The sequence below is a fragment of the Lichenostomus cassidix genome, chromosome 3 (assembly GCF_008360975.1).
Source record: "Lichenostomus cassidix isolate B80296 chromosome 3, HeHo_3.0, whole genome shotgun sequence".
In the NCBI taxonomy this organism is placed as follows: domain Eukaryota; kingdom Metazoa; phylum Chordata; class Aves; order Passeriformes; family Meliphagidae; genus Lichenostomus; species Lichenostomus cassidix.
Window position 1 is genome coordinate 15,832,772 of NC_139483.1, and position 18,815 is coordinate 15,851,586.

General features: G+C 36.7%; 1 protein-coding gene across 12 annotated transcripts in view; it reads left to right on the forward strand.

Moving 5' to 3' along the window:
• CDC42BPA (CDC42 binding protein kinase alpha) overlaps positions 1 to 18,815 on the forward strand; it is a 181,586-nt gene that overhangs the window by 67,608 nt on the left and 95,163 nt on the right. For all 12 annotated transcript variants that reach the window (XM_085054659.1, XM_085054648.1, XM_085054653.1 and 9 more), the window contains 2 exons: positions 1,709 to 1,804; positions 6,298 to 6,446. In XM_085054659.1, the coding sequence (XP_084910785.1) occupies positions 1,709 to 1,804; positions 6,298 to 6,446 (245 nt within the window). The remainder of the gene's footprint in view (positions 1 to 1,708; positions 1,805 to 6,297; positions 6,447 to 18,815) is intronic.

An 18,815-nucleotide genomic window follows, 5' to 3' on the forward strand; every position in this document is an offset into this window, starting at 1 on the left:
AGTTCATAGTTATCTCTCTCTGAAATATGTCAAGATTTTACAAACAAAGAAGGAAAAAAAAATCAAGCTGAAGCATGGAACAGCTTTCCTTCCTTCTGAAGATGATCTATGCTTGTTCTCCTACCCCAAGTCTATTTTTCATTCAATAACCTTTAAAGGTATTTGTTTTAAGTACATCTTACTATTTTCTCAAATTTCACTGATTTTTCTAATGCACTGTGCAATAATTAAAGTGTATCATCTTTCATTTTCTTGGTATGCATTGTTCTTACTCACTGTATTCACCAGAAAAAGGACTTGTGATGGTTTATTTGCTTGTAGGAGGGAGTTGCTTTTTGCTCTGTTTTTGCTGCATGTATTACTGTGCATAGTTCAATCTCAAATGGTATTTCACTTTTCATTCTTCACTCTCCAAATCTCACAGCCAGCAAAAGCCATGCCAGAGTTCTGTTATTTTCCTATTGGATTTGGAAAACAAACAGAAAAAACAAAAAGAAAAAGCTAGAATTTCCTTTTAACTTAGCTGTCTCAAAGATGGAAGAGACAGAGGAGGGTTCAAAATGATGAAACATCTTTGTGAAGAGCAGAGTGTGCTGGAATAGAATATGGTCTGTGTTTTTCTCAAACTCTCCATCTGCCTTCTAAATAGATCCTGTACAGTATTATTCTTTCCTTTGCACTATCTTTTAGATCTTTTTTTGTGAACAAAATTGTGTGTTGGCTTTGTCATTTGGTACCTTTTGTTTTCTTGTGATATTCACTTCAGAACTTACTCCCTTCAAAATGTTTATAGGATTTTTTTGCTATAGTTTCTTTTTGGTTTTTCATCTCTTTGGTCATTTTTGTCTGTCATTATGCAAAGTTGTTTTTGCTGAAGGTTTTTTTCCACTTGTCAGGGCAAGTTGCAAGACCTTCATTGGTTAAAATGCCTTGCTGCTTTGCACTTGGTTATTTTCTTCACATTTTATCTTCTTTTGTTTTGTATAAACTTGTGTTCCACAGTTAAGGCATTTGTTGGCAGTTCTTGTTCCTCCTCTGCTCTACTTGATATGAAGGCACCTCCTGCCTCCTATTTTCCTTTCCAGTATATAGAGGGGAAACCTCTTGGGATGTCTTCTCAACAGCTTATATCTGGCAAGAGCAATATTCAATTCTGCCTGCTTTTTGTGAGCAAGAAGTGTGTTAATGGTTAATGATTATCAAGTGATGACTACATAGAGTTATTGGCAGCTACTTTCAAATGAAAAGGACCTTGCTTATGTGAAAACTCAAGTGTAAAACAAGGCTAATAGCAAGATGAGATAAAACAATGACACAACTCCAGATTCCAGCTCCCTGACTCCTAGTGCAGTTACAATTACCTAATGTCATTATTGATTGTTTTTCTTAATCATATATGGCTTTTCTGTCATTATTGATACTTCAAGGTTTTGACATTTTAGACAATGGGAAACAGCAGCTAATTTATCCTTTTGCCTCGCTTGACAGTACAGAGAAATAGAACTGTTTAAATTTGAAGAAGGAGGGTTCTTCTCATATCTTATTTTTTTTTCCAATTTTGTCATGTTTGGGTATTGTAATAAATTACTTTTTAACTGAGAGGCAGTTTTGATTTTTTTTCCTCCCAGATAGAATGTCAAAACATAGTCAACTTGCTAAATCTTTATGTATTTTACTTAAAGCCTGTAATTCTTTTTCTCCCCTTCAGACAGCCTGTTTTCGAGAAGAGAGAGACGTGTTAGTGAATGGAGATAACCAGTGGATCACAACATTACATTATGCATTCCAGGATGAAAACTATTTAGTGAGTGTTGCTTTTATCTATATATGGGGGGAAATACAGATTCTTAGTTGTGTTTTGAGATAGAAATCTAGTTTATTTGGTAATTTTATGTTTTGGAACATACAGACCGTGTGAGGATCTGTGATTTTGTGAGTAGGATTCTGGAGGGTGGAGACTGGTCAGAAACTTCGAAAGTTTTGCTGTAAATACCTGAGGAATTCAGCTTGGTTTTCTAAACCACTTTGCATTCGTTCATAAACCTTGGTCTATCTGCATATTCTTTATTATAATTTGTCATTCCCGTTTAATTGGGTTCATAAGATTAAAAGTGTGCTTACTAACATAGATTTTCTATTTGACTTTAATTTTTTATGATTAACAGTGCTGATTACTGTTTTACAGAGGGAAATAGGGAGTAGCCCTGTTTTGAAACAACTTACTATTTTGAGGACTTAAACTCAGTTAGCTGTCACAAAACAATAAAATGTTATTGCAGCATGGAAGAATGCCACTAAATGCTCATAAATGAGAGTTGGAAGCCGTAGTTGTAGATTAAAGTGTCTCTTTAATGTTTTTTAATTTTCGAGTATTTTGAATGACTGGTGAAAAGAAGCTAATATGAGGAAAAGGGGCCAATTTTCTAGAAGATCTGTCCCACTTAAAAAATGTTTTGACTGTGATACAATTTTGGTAGTATTTATGCCTGAAAAAGTAAACAACTACACATTGATGGCTTTTGATTGTTTGGGTTTTATTGCTCTGTGCTTTGGATTCGATATTATTAGCAATTCTAATAATTTCTTAAAAATCTATTGTACAGCCACAGTCATTTTTTTTCCTCCCAATCTATCCAATACACAAAATGCTATATGTGGAACTCTTGCAGACTTGCCATGTTTTTGGCCATTATATTTCACTTTATTCTGTCAGCTCAGATACTTGGGGATCCGTGGATTTGGGTAGGTTTGTACAGAAACTGGTCTCTGCATTTGTTGTCTAACTGTTGGCTTAAATACCCATCCAGCTTCCTGCTTTGTTAATGTGGACAGTAAAAATAATCTCATGTATTGTGTAATTCTGATCTTATCATTAACAACATTTCAAGGAAAATGTTATATATTCCACAACAGTCTGCTAGAATTCGTTTTATTCTTGCCAGTTTCCTTGTTTTCACTAAGCACAGAGCAGGTTCTGTTCTTCATCTTTGATAGTCTGCTGACAGGAGCTAGTTTTGCAGCCTGCTGGGCAAAATATCAGTAATACTGCGAGTTTGTATCATCACTAGTTCTCTATATGCTTCTTGTTAAAATCATGTGTAACACAAGTGGCCTTTAAAAAAAAATCTGTGCAGATTGAGCAGGAGATATGGTTGAGCAGTGACTGTTGTTTGCCTTGAGATGGACCTCGACAGACTGGAGAACTGGACAGAGTGAAATCTCGTGAAGTTCAACAAAGGGAAAGTCAATGCCCTGCATTTGGGGTGGAATGAAACAAACCCAGTACATGCTGGGGGGCAAGTGATTGAAAAGCAGCTTTGCTCGAGGTCCTGATGGATAACAAGCTTAGCTATGAGCCAGCAAGGCACCCTCACAGCAAAATAGGCCAAGAGTATTCTGAGCTGCAAGGAAAAGTGTTGCCAGCAGGTCAGGAGATGTCCTTCCTTTCCCCATAGCCCTGCCCCAGCTGCACCTGAAGTGCTGTGTCCAGGTCTGAGCTCCCCAGGGCCAGAGAGAGGTGGAACTACTGGAGCGAGTGCATTGCAAGGCCACAGAGATGACTGAGACACTGGGGCATCCTTACTGTAAGGAGAGCTGGGATTCTTCAACCCAAAGAAATGGAGGATTTATATACATCAACATCTATATAAATACCCAAAGGAGGGAATCAAGACAAGGGAGCCAGATTCCTCTCAGTAGTGCCTGGTGAGAGGACAGGAGCCAATGGACACAACCTGAAGTGCATGGGGTTTCATCAAAACACAAGAAAACCTTTATTGTGAGATACTCAAACCCAAGCTGAAGAGTCATCATCAGCCTTTTCTAGCTGACCCTACTGGAGCAGATGAGGTTGGAGCAGACAACTGCAAGAGGTCTCTTCCATGAAATGAATCTGTGATTTGGAATTAAATGCCTGTGCTAAACTTCCACTAGTTATTAGAATTTAGTGTTCTTAAATCTATGCTTTTTCTTTCTCTTGGAAAGATGCTGCTGTCGTACAGTAGTATTTTGAGATGTACTTGATATGTGGATAGATCTGGATGATTGTGTACATTTACAAATTATTTTTAAAGCTTTAGGAAAAAAACCTTTTTTTTAAGGACATGGATATTTGACATTGGATAGCATGCTATGCACTGACAGAATTTTTTAATTTAAAATTTAGGTTTTCAATTTAGCTGTCATTCTTATGCATATATTTGCCTTCATCTGCGCAACTTACTGCCTTGAGTTTTAAAGTTTTTGAAGAGTTGAGTAAAGTTTAAGTGTTGGCATATTCAAGGAGTTGAAGGTTTCCATGTCATTAGGCTACTGTGTTGCTCTTGAAAAGTAAGAGATGCAGAATCCTGTGCTGTAGGTGCCACAATTCCATTATTTTGGTCTATCCAGTAGCTGAGTTGCAGACAGTTTAAAGGTGCTGAAGAATGAGTGCAGAGATCCCCCATCAGTTAGGAGAATCTTAAGAGGAATATTTTCAATATACTTTCAAAGCAGTAAGTTCAGCTCTTGCAGATGTCTGTACAATGCATCACTTAATAATCAATATCTGAAGTTCCAAAGGCTTAATGCATTTTCTAAAACTGTAAAACACAAGGAGCTAGTACAATCAGTCTTGTTCCAGAAGGAGCATAGGAGAGCCACTGAATAGAAGATATTTATCTCCTATAAGGATTGTGAGCATAATTTAAGAAGTTGATTATTCCTGTCACAAAGCAACAGATGAAAATTTGACTGTCAACACATGTAAAATCTTATGGAAATGCCTTTTGTGCTTTGTTACGCACTTGGAATCAGTGAGGATGCCCATGTTATTCTGCATTAAATTGTTAAAGTCTTTGCTCATCACCTTTATTGTTATGGAAAATATGAGAGCAAAGAAACAGGTGTAAGATTTCTGCCTGCCCCTCGTCTTCCCTAGAGCTGGTATAATTTTGCAGATTTTTTCCCCACATATTTTAGTGTCTTTCTCTGAAAACAGGAAAGGCAAACAAGTTAGAGGAACTAATACAAATAGTCCCTGTAGGTTGATTTATCAGAATTTTAAAGAAACAAATTGGGGGGTATATATTAATACACCTTTAATATTTTTTATTATTTATGGTCTTGTTAAGATGCAGATAGGCTGCCTTACTGGAAACAGATTGGAGCTCAAAGCAAAAACTTCCAGATATTCTAGTGAGAATTTATTCTTAGGGACATGATTTGATTCCTGGGGCTGTCCTGTGTAGGGCCAGGAGCTGGACTTGAATGATCCTTGTGGGTCTCTTCCAGCTCAGGATATTCTGTAATTCTGTTTAATCTGTCCACAGTGATGTTTGAAAGTAATGTCTTAGCAGTGCATATTAAATTAGAATGTTTATAATTAGTTTGTTAGCTATAATTAGGTTTTTTTTTCTTTCCCCCATTTGCCCTTGCAGGCTCTGTTTCATAATTAAAAACAAACTAAGCTTAGCTAAAATATATTAATCTTGAGCTTCACACTTAAGTTTCACTTTTTCCAGTCATTTTAACTATGTTGCTAAAAGAAGTGCCATTTTGTTCTGTACATACAGTAAAATACAGAAAGGCTCTGATTTTTTTTAAAGTCTTTGCACCTACTTTAATTGCTTGCAAGTTTTATGTTTCATTAATGCATAAGAAATCAATATTTTTCTCCATCCTTTCGATTAGAGAAGGTGACAAGTTGTATTTTATGTTGCCAGGTCCTGTATCATGTGTTATGTCAACAGTTTCTGGAATTATGCTGTGGGTCACTGGAAGTCTCTCAGACTTTGCCTTAATCTGAATAGTCTAGAAACTTTACTCTCCAAAGTAATTTGTTTCATGGGAAAAGAAGATGGTAGGAAAAAAGGGAAGGGAAAGCCTGGGAAATTAGGGCAATGTAAATGAGATTACAAATTAACACACTTAGTTTCATTTTTATAGGTCTGTGCTTTAATCCTTTACTCCTTTTGCATTCTAGCAAAGGGTGTTGTTTTCATAAGGGAATCCAGAGGGTCTAAATATTTCATGTTTGGTGACAGGACAGTGGATGAAGTTGATACTATTTTGTCGTAAGGCTGTATAATATCTGGGGAGGTATAAATGTGAAAAATACTCAAGTAGGCTAAATGTTAAAATGCAGCTGAACTGACTACTGTTTCCAGACCATCTAAGCATCTCAGTTTTTTAATGTCCGTAATAATTTTTGCAGTGAATTAATTTTTATGCTTCAATTAGTATTTAATGTCTGACTCAATAAATGGTGATTTTTTTTTCCCCCCCCCACTCTGTTTTCTTATCATTCCCACTCCATAGTACCTGGTTATGGATTATTATGTTGGAGGAGACCTGCTTACATTGCTCAGCAAGTTTGAGGACAGACTACCTGAAGATATGGCTCGTTTTTATTTGGCTGAAATGGTGATAGCCATCGATTCTGTTCATCAGTTGCATTATGTTCACAGGTAAGTAATTTGAGCTCCAGATTCCTCTTGGAGTTATGGAGAGTTCCTTGATGGAGTAAAACTAGTTCCTGTTAAAAGAATTTTAGTTGGTAACAAGTACTTACTGGAATGGTAAACAGGATAGAACCGACCTGCCTGCATGTTGTGGGTATTGAAACTGTTGCTAAACTTGTACATATGGTCAGAGGCATCAATGAACCTCTGAATGCATGTCATGAACCTTGCACACTGGTGTATTTGGGAGTTAATGATCCATAATTTATAAAAGCAAAACTAGAAACCTGTTTGTTTGTGAAAGATGATCAACTTTCAACAGGTTTATTGAAAGGTCAAATTCTGTTTCTTCAGAATATGTTTGATTTATCCTGAAGCTGAAAACACATCACTGTCTGCTTTGAAATTTTTTTTCAACATTTTCTTTTGGACTTGAGGAAGTTGTCTTTAAAATAAAGTGAGGGCAGCCAAATGAATGGAAGTACTTAAATGTGGTACTTATCTTTACCTTGGGGGGTGTGTGTGTGTGTATATATATATATATACACATATATATACAAATACTGCATTCAGAGGAAAATATTAAGTCATTCATGCCTAGCTTTTTTGGAGACCATGATTGATTTTTCCACAAAACTAGCATCATCTTTTCTTTGATGTATCATTCTCTGCTGAATTCCATGGTAATTCTTGTATGCAGAGGAAAAGATGATCTTACAGTAAGAGGCAGAATCTTCAGATGCACTCAACAGATGCATTTGACTCCGACAGAAGTCAGGAGGAAAACTCCCAGTTCTTTAAGCTGAATCATTAAGTTGGCAGAAGGAACTCGTTTGATACATCCATCTATGGCTCTTAATTAGAGTCTGTACTAACCATGCCTCCTTTTGCTGCTCCCATTTGGCTGCTTCACTGCAGAAAAAGTGGACTGGGTTAGGTTTCTTTTTGTCCAAAAGGTGTATTGAGGTTGGTTTTGGTATGTTACTGGATTGTGTTTTGTTTCCTTTGAGATTCTGCCTTTTTATAGAAGAATCTTTTATAGAAGAATCTGGCTATAAGTGCTTTAAGGTGGGGTGCTAAACTGCAAATCACTCCTCTGGAATATTTTGAAGTCTGCTAGTTTTGCTGAAGAACTGTGTCTACCTGCTACAGAGGGCTTTGTGTGATACTGTCTCATGTAAAAAACCCAAACAGAGTATTTTCCTTCAGTATTGAAGATTTCAGCTGTGTTATTTCTGCCTTTTTTTTGTTTGTTTTTTTGTTTTCCTTAGGACCTGATGCAAAAGGTTTTTGCATTCAGTTTAATTTGGATCTAATTCTTCAAATGTGTTTGTGGGTAAATTGGTGAGATGCTGTCTACTGTTGCCAGGTCTTTTACCCAGCAAATCTGCATATGGAGTAGTAACTCTTTCCAGAAGCACAGATTCCTCCTACCTTTTCCTCCAAACAGATCAAAATCTTTGTAATTCAGCACTGTTAGTATGTAATGCACAACAGATGTGATGTTTCCATCCTCAAACAGTAGTGTCTCCAAGATGAAATAGGTATTGGTGAAAAATTTGGCGTGAAAATAGTAACATTGCACTTGAAAACAATATGCTAATTTTTATGCTTGTGTATTTTTTCACATGCATTTTTCACCAAAAAAGAAAAAGAAAAAAAGCCAAAAAAAGCCCATAGGCACTCTTGGTCCTTTGCTGTTTGATTTGTGGCTTTGCCAGTGAGCTTCACGTGTTCATAAAGTTCTAAATGCCACTTTGGCATTTTATCATTAGTGCTGCAGTAACTCAATGCCTGTTTATAAAGGCATGTTTGGCAAGATTAAAAATGCAAAGAGCACTTGAGTATATGTTAAATGATCAGCCTTTGAAATGAGACCTGTTCCACTGTTAGTTTTATTAAGATGTTTGCACTGGTAAAGCAAAAGAAAGGAAAAGAAAACACATCATCTAAATGCCACTAATGCTCTTTTCCTGAAGGCTTAACCATGGTGGCCACATCCTTTTTTGGGAGTGCCTTGCACACAGCAAAGGATGTAGGAGAAGAAGAAGGAAATAGTGTTAAAAGCTGGATTAAGGTAGCAGCTGCAGTAGTGATATTTCAGATGAATAGCCTGTATGCATCAGGATTTGGTCTGGGTTGTTGCTACTGAACTAGAAACCCTGCTTTAGGCATGTTTTGGTCAAGGCTCTATTCACACAGTAAGATAGCAGATTGCTTTGTTTCCTCTCAGTGTCCCAGTTCTTTCGGAATAGATTTTCACATTAGCCACACAGAGTGGTGTACTTTGGAAATTTTCTGGTTTCCTCTGAATGTTTTTGTACCTTTTAGAAATGGTATTTCTGTTTTTCTTCTAAGTGTGTCACTCCTCTTGTGCCTTTCTAGCATCAGTCACTTTTTTATTGTCATTTAGTTTTGTTTGGGAGTGATGCTGATTGCAGTGGCTGTTTGTGTGCCAACCATTCTGATGTCAAATGCCAAGACACTTCTTTCCTAAAGTGCATTGGCCAAGGTTCTGAAATGTCAAATACAAACAACCTCAGCATAACTTAAATTACTGTATTTGATGTTTTCATTTCTAAATTTGAATGCTATTTCTGCACTGGCAGTGTGGGAATACAGGATGAATTTATAGTGAGATCAAAATCTAGGTATTAATAAAATTGTGCAGATAAATTGCACAGTGTTTTTGAAACCATCTCCTGTTACCTAATGAAATTAAGAAAAGGAAAAGTTGTTAGCTGAAAATAATATCAGTACTACCATTTTTAGGGTATTCTTAATGTTTTCGTAGCTTTTATCAACTTTCTAGTCTCAACAAATATGTGACCCAATATTTTTGAGATAACATCAATCAGAACATGAAACTTAGATAATTTTTCATTTCTGACTAATTAACTTCTGTGAACAAATCTTCTGGTATTCTACCTGATAGCTAAATCATGGCTCAGAATGTAAACAAAATGGTATTTTCTTTAATATGTATCTTAGCTTTTGCCATTGCTATGAATTCACCAGCACTGGTATTACCAAATGATGTTGACTGCTCCAAGGCTAGCTTTAAACAGAAAATTTCAACTAAGTTAAATATATGTGCAGGTGTTCTCAAGGAGAAACAAAATACATATTTGTATCTCTCACAAATACACAACTACCTTGGGGAGCTTATACCTAACCTTGATACCTTCAATCACAAATTTGTGCCAATGAAGTGATGCTTGCTTTTAGGCCAAGGTTAAATATTGTCTTGTGCCAGTTTTCTGCAAACTGTAGTATCATACAGGGTAAGATTTCCCATTTATTAAGAATAAACATCAGTTTCTCTTTTATTTTATATATATTTTAGCACCTTCCATTTGTTTTCCTTTTTTTTTTCCCTTATGAAAAAAGCCTCTACATGCATTACTACTAGTTTCAAGGTTGTGTTGTTACTTAATTCCTCATGGCATATGTTAAAAGCTTATATTTGCATGCATTATCAAATATCCAGGTGTGGACTGCAGTAAAACTCTTTCCCAGTTTAAGCTAGGTAGCTGCACTTTATTTATGCATGTTGTGTTACCTCAAACACATAAAAATTGGTTTTCCTACAACGCCTTAATGATTTTATTAGTGAACCAGGTTTCCTTCCACTTTTATGTAAAGTAGAAAATCTTGGTTTTGTCTAAATCCTTTTAAGTAAAAAAAAAGACTGGAGGAGGCCTGGCTGCTGCAGGAAGAAATTTCTCCTGAGAATTGCAGAAGATGCCCTCTGGACAGGAGCTGGTCCTGGGCACACTGGGTGTGCCACTGGTGGCTTTGCACACCTCTGCACTGTCTGTGCCACTGCCTTTTGTGCTGTTTTCTGAGGTAGCACCTTAATAAGGGTGCATCTAAGTCTGTCTCTGTCCTAAATTTAATTTGGGACATTCCAGCTTCTTGAATAGTACAGAATTATAAGTGTTAATGTGCTTAAATAATTTTCATCTTGACTTTCTTTCCTCCACCTATTTATTCTGTGCAGGGTTGCACAGTGATTCAGGGCAGAGCCAGTTTGCAACTAGGGAGTGTTCAGCATTTAGGCTCATGATCCTCCAGACCACTGCAAAAATATTCATTTAAAATAGTTTTCATATATTGGCACACACCCACATTAAACAGTCATCTTTTTCTATTGAATGGTAAAACAATCCTTAGTTACCGTCTTACTAAGAAAATATTTTGGAAAGATTATGAAACACCTATGTTAATTACTCTTTTTGTCGGTTAAGTTTAGGGGAGGATAATTAAGACTACAGGGGAAAATCCTTAAGTTACATACATTTCAGGTGTTGTCTTTTGCATATGAAAAGATAGGCATGCAAAGCATAAGCACACCCACTTCCAGAAAGTATATGAGATTACAGCTAGTTCCATCAGTGTGTTTCTGGATTTCTGGTTAGTCAGAAGGATTTTAGCATTTGAAACCACCAAATACATTTTTTGGGGTCTTTTTTTTCTTCTCTTTTGATTTTCTCTATCAGCTTCTGAAATTTAAGCTGAGCTTCACTGGAACATTTGAATTCTTAAAATGTAGAGCAGCAGAATTCTCTGAGGGAGTGACATCCTTTCTGAGAAACACTGAACATAAGGGAATAAATCCATTAGAGGCATTAAAGAACTGTGTATTCCCTATCAAGCCAGCCTCTTTGCTTTTAACAAGAAGGTACTATTTGTCCTCAGTAGAAATCATCATAGGGACATCCCTGAAACATTTACCGTCGTTAGCAGGCAGCTGAAATCTGGGATCCTTTGTAGGACGCATTTCACTTTCAACTATAAGTTTCAGTGCCAGCGTATCCATTTTTGACTTGCTGAATAAGTGGTTTTCTGTCTTCTGGGTGTATCCCATCTTTACTGATCATTAATTTGCTTAAGTGGAAAATTTAGGGGTGGAAGGCCCATCTAGGGAGTTAGCTGCATTGCGCTGTGTGTCTGAGTTGAGTTGGCACAAGGATGAGCCAAGTGCTCTGGCCTTTGGTAAAGTAAACCCTCATTGTGGGTTTGAAAGAAAGCAACGTCGTATTTTAAGTGTTTACCAAACTTTGCAACAGACATAATGTGGAATACACACATGAAGATGTCCTTACAAAGTGCTGAGAGTGAAGGAAACAGGGCTAGAAAAATAAGGAAAAAATAACATGAGATTATTTTGATAGTTGCTGAAAATGTATTGCTTTGAAATGCGGCGTGGTTTAGTTTTACGTGGAAAACTGCAGGACAGAAAGTTATTTTAGTGTTTGGTAAGCCAGAGCTTCCTTACAAGGTATTCTGTGACAGAGGTAGGAGAGCTCTGTGAGTTGTTTCCGCTCCAGTTTTCCACTGAGGAGGGTCTGGATACAAAGGTTATCTGGGCTTTCATTCTGCCCTGTGACCCTGTATGGTACAAAGACTGGCAGCTGCTCTCCTACTGTGCCCTCAGGGTGGCACCTGACCTGCACTGAGGACTGGATGAGGTTAATGCTGTTTGACTATGATTCATTGGTAGCATTTCCAAAGGAGCCTGCCATGACTTAGAAGTATTTTGAAATAAAAGGCCCACAGATTGTTGTTGTGCTGGGAGCTAGGGGATCACACTGGTTATACATCACGGAGAAGGCAAATGGTTTCTTAGAGTGTCTAGTGGGAGTGTTAATTTGAGTGAAAGCTGTGTAGGGGGTGACTGAGCTGGTATAGACCTATATGTATATTCCATGTTACTCAAGCAGAAGGAGTTTAAAAACCCTAAGTCTAGCCCCTTAAGCAAGAGTAGCCTTGAGTAGTCCTTTCAGCAGAGGTGCCTTTATAAATATATCTTTGGACCCTTTTCCCCCATTGTTCCTCTCTCCACAAGACCCAAGCTCCAGGCATCCCTTCTGCTCTGCTGAAGCAAAGGTTTGTGGCATTGTGCAGGGAACTGAACGAGGACACCAGGGCAAGTGAGAAGTAACTTTACATTTTAACTAACCTGGAAAGGGAGAATAGTAGGAAGTTGCTTTAAGCCAGTCTTTCCAATAAGATCTGTGTTCCTTACATTGTGACTGTTTTCCCCCTACGTCCCTTGAGCATTACTTGGGATATCTGGCGACATGATTTTAAAGAAAAATGGACACAAGAAACAATTGGACATGGAGAACCATAAATGTATGATATCCTCAGCAGTCAAACTTTGCCCTTCAATGTCTGACACTGATCTCCTAACAAAGGAAGTTGTTTACTGTCAGCTGAGGAAGGCTAGCAACACAGGGACTGCACCCCTCCCTTCTTTCTGAGTCCCTACCTGTCCTTTAGCTGGTACTGGTTCTCCTTTACTAGAAAGGAGACTCACAGAAAAAGGAGGAGTGTGTAAACGCTTTCCTACTTTTTCATGTCGATTTGTGCATCTTCTGGGTGCGATTGCTTGAAAGGCAGATGGATGTGAGCACTCTTCCAGATGGTGTGTGGTCCCCTTTAGGTAGGAACTGGATGTGGTTGTCATAAAACAGAAGTGTTTAAACCTTCCTAAAAGTGAAAATGAAAGAGACAGACAAGAAATAGAGTTTGATTGGAAAGGGTCTTTTTCAACTATTAAGGGGAAAATTATTAATCCCTAAAGTTTTCTACAGAAAAACCTGTGGTCTTCCCTTCCAAGTAAGATGTTTGAAGCAACACTCAAAGGATGCTGAATGTGATGGAACTTTCCAAGAGCTCCTGCTGCCTCTGGTACAAAGATTGATTTGACTTCTTTGGTGTTTGCAGAAGAAAGCTCCATGTTAGAACAGTCACAGCTCTGACATGAGATCTGTTTCAATGTCTTATGAAGTTGAAGGTGTTTACAAAATTTAGTAACTTCTGTTGGGGACAAAACATTCCCATTTGCAAGCTGTTTTTATGTGAATTTAGCTATAATTTTACACTCATTCTTTCCTGATCATTTCAGACCTGGAAATACTTTCTCTTACTACTTTCTTTGATATCCAAAATCAGCATTGGGAAAGTAGGACAAGAACATTTTCCTTATTTTTGAATTTTTTGTCCAAGTGACTGTGGGTGTAATTAGCTGTTTCTTTGGTGGCCAAGATAGAACTGGTAATTAACTTTAAGTGATTTTGTTCTTGTTTATTCAGATTAGGATGATGCAGGCAGAAATGAGGATGGCAGTTGTGTGATAGAGTCTTCCTTTTCTCAAGTTTTATGTTGTATGAAGAGGAAACTTAATTGCCTCATGTTTTGCCTTCTGCAGATTTTCCATTTCATTATCTCTTTGTGAACACAGTATTTATTTCATAACTACCTCCTTTCATTGTGTCTCCAATTTTCATTTATTAATACCTTATGTGTTTCTCAAGTTCCTCCTTAAAATGCCTCTATTTTATTTATGTGTCCTTTGCTTCCTTTCTAGTATTTGAAATACAATTGAGTTTATATTATTAGATTACATAAGATTAGAAGCTACAATGGACAAATTCATTATCATTATCTGACTTCAAATGTCATGTAGATTTGTCATTGCATAAATAAGCAATAATAACTTGGCTTTAGAGCCAGATATTCCTGCAGTGTTCATGTAAAACTGTAACACTGAGATGCTTGAATGTATTAGAAGCATTTTAAAACCTGGTTTCTTGCTAGAGCATTCTTCCCAGTGAATATTCGGTGGCTTTGGATTGAAAATGTCTTCAGTATCTGAACTTTCAGATCTGACAAGTAGAAATTCGATGTTTGAATTTCTGAGTTGAATGTCTGTTGCAACAACCACTAAATGTAGTACTTCTTTTTCTCATAGTAAATTAAGATAACCTTGCAAGATATCTTATTATAATAAGATACCAGTGCAAGAACTGATAGGGCAGTAAAGGAAATATTAGTCCAAATAACCTTGTGTGCATTGAAGCTGTTCTACAGTAAGCCTTTCCCTCTTGCATTGCCAGAAGAGCTGTTGTTGCACTGTTAGAGGAGCCTACCTTGTGATCCTTTTTAAAACAGCAAAATATTGCTGGCTTTTAACTTTTTAAATGAGAAAAAAATAGGTCACTTAACATCCAGCAAATTAGAATACTGCTTACCAAGCAGATGCTTGCATAAGGTCAGGCTTGGTTCAGTTGTGGAAGGTTCTGTGGCTGGGGTCAGGGAAGCAAGACCTTGTGGAGCTTTATCTGAAAAGTTGTATTAAAATCTTTATTGACTCAGGTGCCGTGATGTTTATGCTGTTCAGTTTTTCTTTATTAGCTATTGGGGGGGCAGCCTTCAGCATTTCCTTGTGCAGCAGGAAGCAGTGATATTACTGCCACTGTAACTCAGTCATTCTTAATCAGATACAGTGTGTGAAGCCCTGGAGAAGGGCACTAGGAAGGTCCAAAGAGAAAACACTGTCTATAGGAGAAGGGAAAAAAGGGAGGAGGGGCTAAAAGCTGATCTGATACAATAGTAGCAAAGTTGTGTCTTCTCCATATAGGAAATTGACTCTTTAGGGCAGACAGGAATTCACTTTTATGAAATTCAGCTCCTTTAGAGTTCTACTTAAGTTTAAAAGCTGAAAAATCAGGCCTTAAGATCCTTTCCATGATATCTTTTTAAATATCTTGCTTGCTTTCTTTTAAAGCTAGCATTGTGCCTTGTCCTTTATGTCAGAAGAAAAAGGTTTTTTACATATGCAATTTGAATACAAAGGCTTTTCCAATAACACTTTATTCTTAAGTGTAATTTTAGTGGGTTTGAGCAAACAGTATACACTCTTTATTTTTCCAATTATTTTTAAATTTCTCAGATGTTTTTCTGCCAAGCTACTGCGAGTACTGAATATACTGGGATACATTTAGACTAAATGCATTTCTTCCTTTATAGCCTCTGGCTACAGTTCCTTCCTTAGTATGTTGCTGTCAGGAGGTTTATGCCACTGTCACAATGCTTATTGTATTTGGATCATGCTTGTCAATATGGTTTGTTTTCTAACAACAACAAAAGCAAAAAAACACATCCTGAACTATTTATGTTACATGTCTGTTGCTGCACGACATAGTAGAGAAGCTGTAGACATATGCTTCAAGCTTGGTCTGGCTTATTCCTTCATGTTTCCTTGCCTTTTGGTTGGAATAAAGATTATATTTCAGGTTGAACCTGCCCAAGCACATTTTGAGTGCTTTATGGGATGAGAGATTTTAGGAAATATTTTTATTCTTTTCCTTGATTCCTGTTTTGTAAGAATTAATGTATTCTTTTCATATTCTTTCCTATAAATTACTATCTTTTTGCTGTGATTTAAACATGGTAGGGGCTTATCTGTTAAATGAGCTATTGTTTTTCGTAAGAGTTGCTTTAAAAAAATTTAAAATATTCCTGTGTTAAAGGATAAAAGTGCAGTTTTGATCTCTAGGGGGTTGGTCTTTAAAAAAAAAACGTATTCTTACAATCCTACTCGGATGCCAGAGATGTCATAAGCTGATATAAAGCTGATTTTGTATGTAAATATCTTGTTGCATTATATTTATGCAAGCACACATCATTTTTAATGTGCTTCCATGTCTTCCATGCGGCAGTATTTTTAATTAACAAAAGATAAATTGTTACCAGAAGTGCTTCCATAGTGATTAATTCGGTGCACCAAAATCTTTGTAGAGCCTGCAGCTTCATGTGCAGGGCTGGCTCAGTGGTGGAAAAGAGGTGACTTTACAGAAGGCCTCATGGACACAGTGATAAGCAGATGGGAGCTTTACAAAGCTTTGCAAACCAAGCAAGCAAGAGCTGAAAGTTGCCTCAGTAGTTCTTGACAATTATGTGGTGAGTAGGGTCAACTGGGCATCCCATTTAGGTGTATTGGAGTTCTGTGCACTCTGGGAATTTGAAGATAGTTTATTGTGTCCTTGTTTAATATATAAAGAAAGTGGAGTATAGGTGTAGTGAAAAATGAACACAGTGTGTAATTTCATGTGGTGGACGTATTTTCATTTTTATGGCAGAGCAATAGAGCTGTGGAGCTTGAGTGCAGGTGAATTTTGTCTCTGACATTGTAGGTGTAGTAACAGCCAAACTACAGCTGAGAGCAAGTGGAACTCTTAGATTATGAACACTTCCAAAAAGGCAAGTAGGTTTTGGGACTACAATAAGTAAGGTAAAATAAGAAATCCATATGTTCTGTATTTCAGACTGGTTTTGATCAGGGGTCACTGTTGCAAAATAGAAAGAAGAACTGGATAATAGAACACTTTTTTATGTGTGTGTCTAACTTTAAAGAGTTTAATAGTGATGAAAAAGAGCTAAATTTCTGTACCACAATGACTACTTGGTTTTGGTTTGTTTCATACTATTGGAGCTATGTTTTGGCACATTTGGTAGCCTGATTGGAGTTTCTTTATGTGTAAGGTAATATTTTAGGGACTTCTTGTACAGATCACAATTTTTGAGGTAGCATTTCATTCCAGCTTTGAATATGGTCATTCTTCAAGTTGTCGTTTAATTTTAGAGTTGTCAGACAACTTGATAAAACTTTAATGTCAAGGGCTGTAAATATTACATGAGATGACATTTTGGAAAGAACTTGTGCTCTAGCTGCAGTATTTCTCACTCTGCTAGAATATTTCTCCCTATGAAACCAAACACCATGGTTCCATCACACTGTAAAAGTACAGATGTAAAATAATGATTTGGTGTGCTCAGTTCCTTCTCTATCACTTGATCAGCTCCTAGTGTATTAGAGAAGTTTCTGCTGTTACACTCACCAGGAAGGTATTTACATTTTACACTGTTAAGTGTCATCTGATTTCTGTTATTATAGTCTTCAGTTTAGTCATTTTTGTGTGATATTCCAGTCTCCCCTGCTGTTACTGCTGCTTTTCAGCTTTGTGATATCTACTCCTTTTATGAGCGTGCATTTATTTTTGTGCCAAGTTTTAAAACTAAGATGTTAAATGGGTTTCAAAACTGATCCCAAAGGATTAATACTACAAATCTCTCTCTGATTTTATTGCCCCTTTCAGCACTACACAGTCATCTCTCCCTTAGCCAGTTTCTTATCAATACCTTTCCTACTACTGTCATTTGTTCTTTCAGTGACACTTTCTCTCGTGAGAAAAATTAAAAATATTTTAATATGGAATTGTCTCAATCCATTATACTGTGACAAAAATTACCTGATCTTGATTAATTGTGTACACAAAGGAATTCAGATTTTGTTCCCAGTGTTTGCATGGTATAATGTGGTATTCCTCATATTCATTCTAAGTATTACACATTAAGTTTAAGGAAGTGAAGGTTGTTCAGTATTGGTATAGTCTACATGGTTTTTGCCTGATTAATTGCAATAGGTCCAAATAATATTATCTTCCTACTCATCTGTGTCACAAAGCTGATCCTCCTTTTAAAAATGTGCAGTCCAAAAACTGGTAGAAAACTTAAGTAACAAAAGTATGATTTATAGTGACAGCACTCGTCAATGGACTCAAAAAGAAATTACTGTCAAGTCATAACTCTTAATTAAACATTGAGTCAGCATTTGTTTACCTTGTTTCTTTAAAACCATAGTTTCTGGAAAATATTTGTCTGAGAGTCTGTATTATTAATGGCATGGCTGCTTTTGACAGTCAAATGCTTAGGAGAGTTGTGAATACTGAAATATAAAACATCGTGATTGCCAGTTGAATATTTAGGAGGGAATAACTTCTCTTACCAAAAAATCAGAAGAGATCTGAGGATGTAATGAAAATTAATGCAGCATTTGTGCATTGTGATACCTGATTCCTAACCAGACCTTTGCATCCCTTCTCACAGATTGTTGATTCAAATAAAAGAAAACTGATTTCTAATAAATGATGATGTTTGACCTTAACAGTCTATGATTTTTTTTAAAAGTTTGTCATCAAGAATTACACTAGTTTCATAGAAACACAAACACGGAAGCTGCTCAGTGCAGTTTCCTTGGGGAGACAGGAGTTCTGTTATCCTATCCTTGCTTCTTTTTTTTCTTTTTCATTTTCCTGCTTTTTCTGTGAATATACCAAAATTAAAAAATCTCTCTCCCATAATTTAAAATTATTTAGTAACTTCTGTAGTCTTCCAGTAACTACATGAATGCAAAACAGATTGCTGATTTCCCTACTTACCTTTTGAATGTGTTTCCAGAATCTTTCTGTGTTTGAGCCTGCCAAAACTCTTCCTGTCTCAATGTATTTGTCTTCCTTCCTCCCAGTGTACCCTAACTTGAATGTGTGTATCTTAGACTGTCTTGATAAAACTAACATGAAACCTCTAACACACTGGAGCTTTTTTGAAGATATTATGTAGAGGGAAAAAAAAAAATCTAGATTTTCACTTTAATATTAGGGGCATTGTCTTCATGTTGCAGGTGCTGATTTCTGTGGGTTAGAACATATTGTGTAATGTTTTGGTTGTGCTTGTGTGATTCAG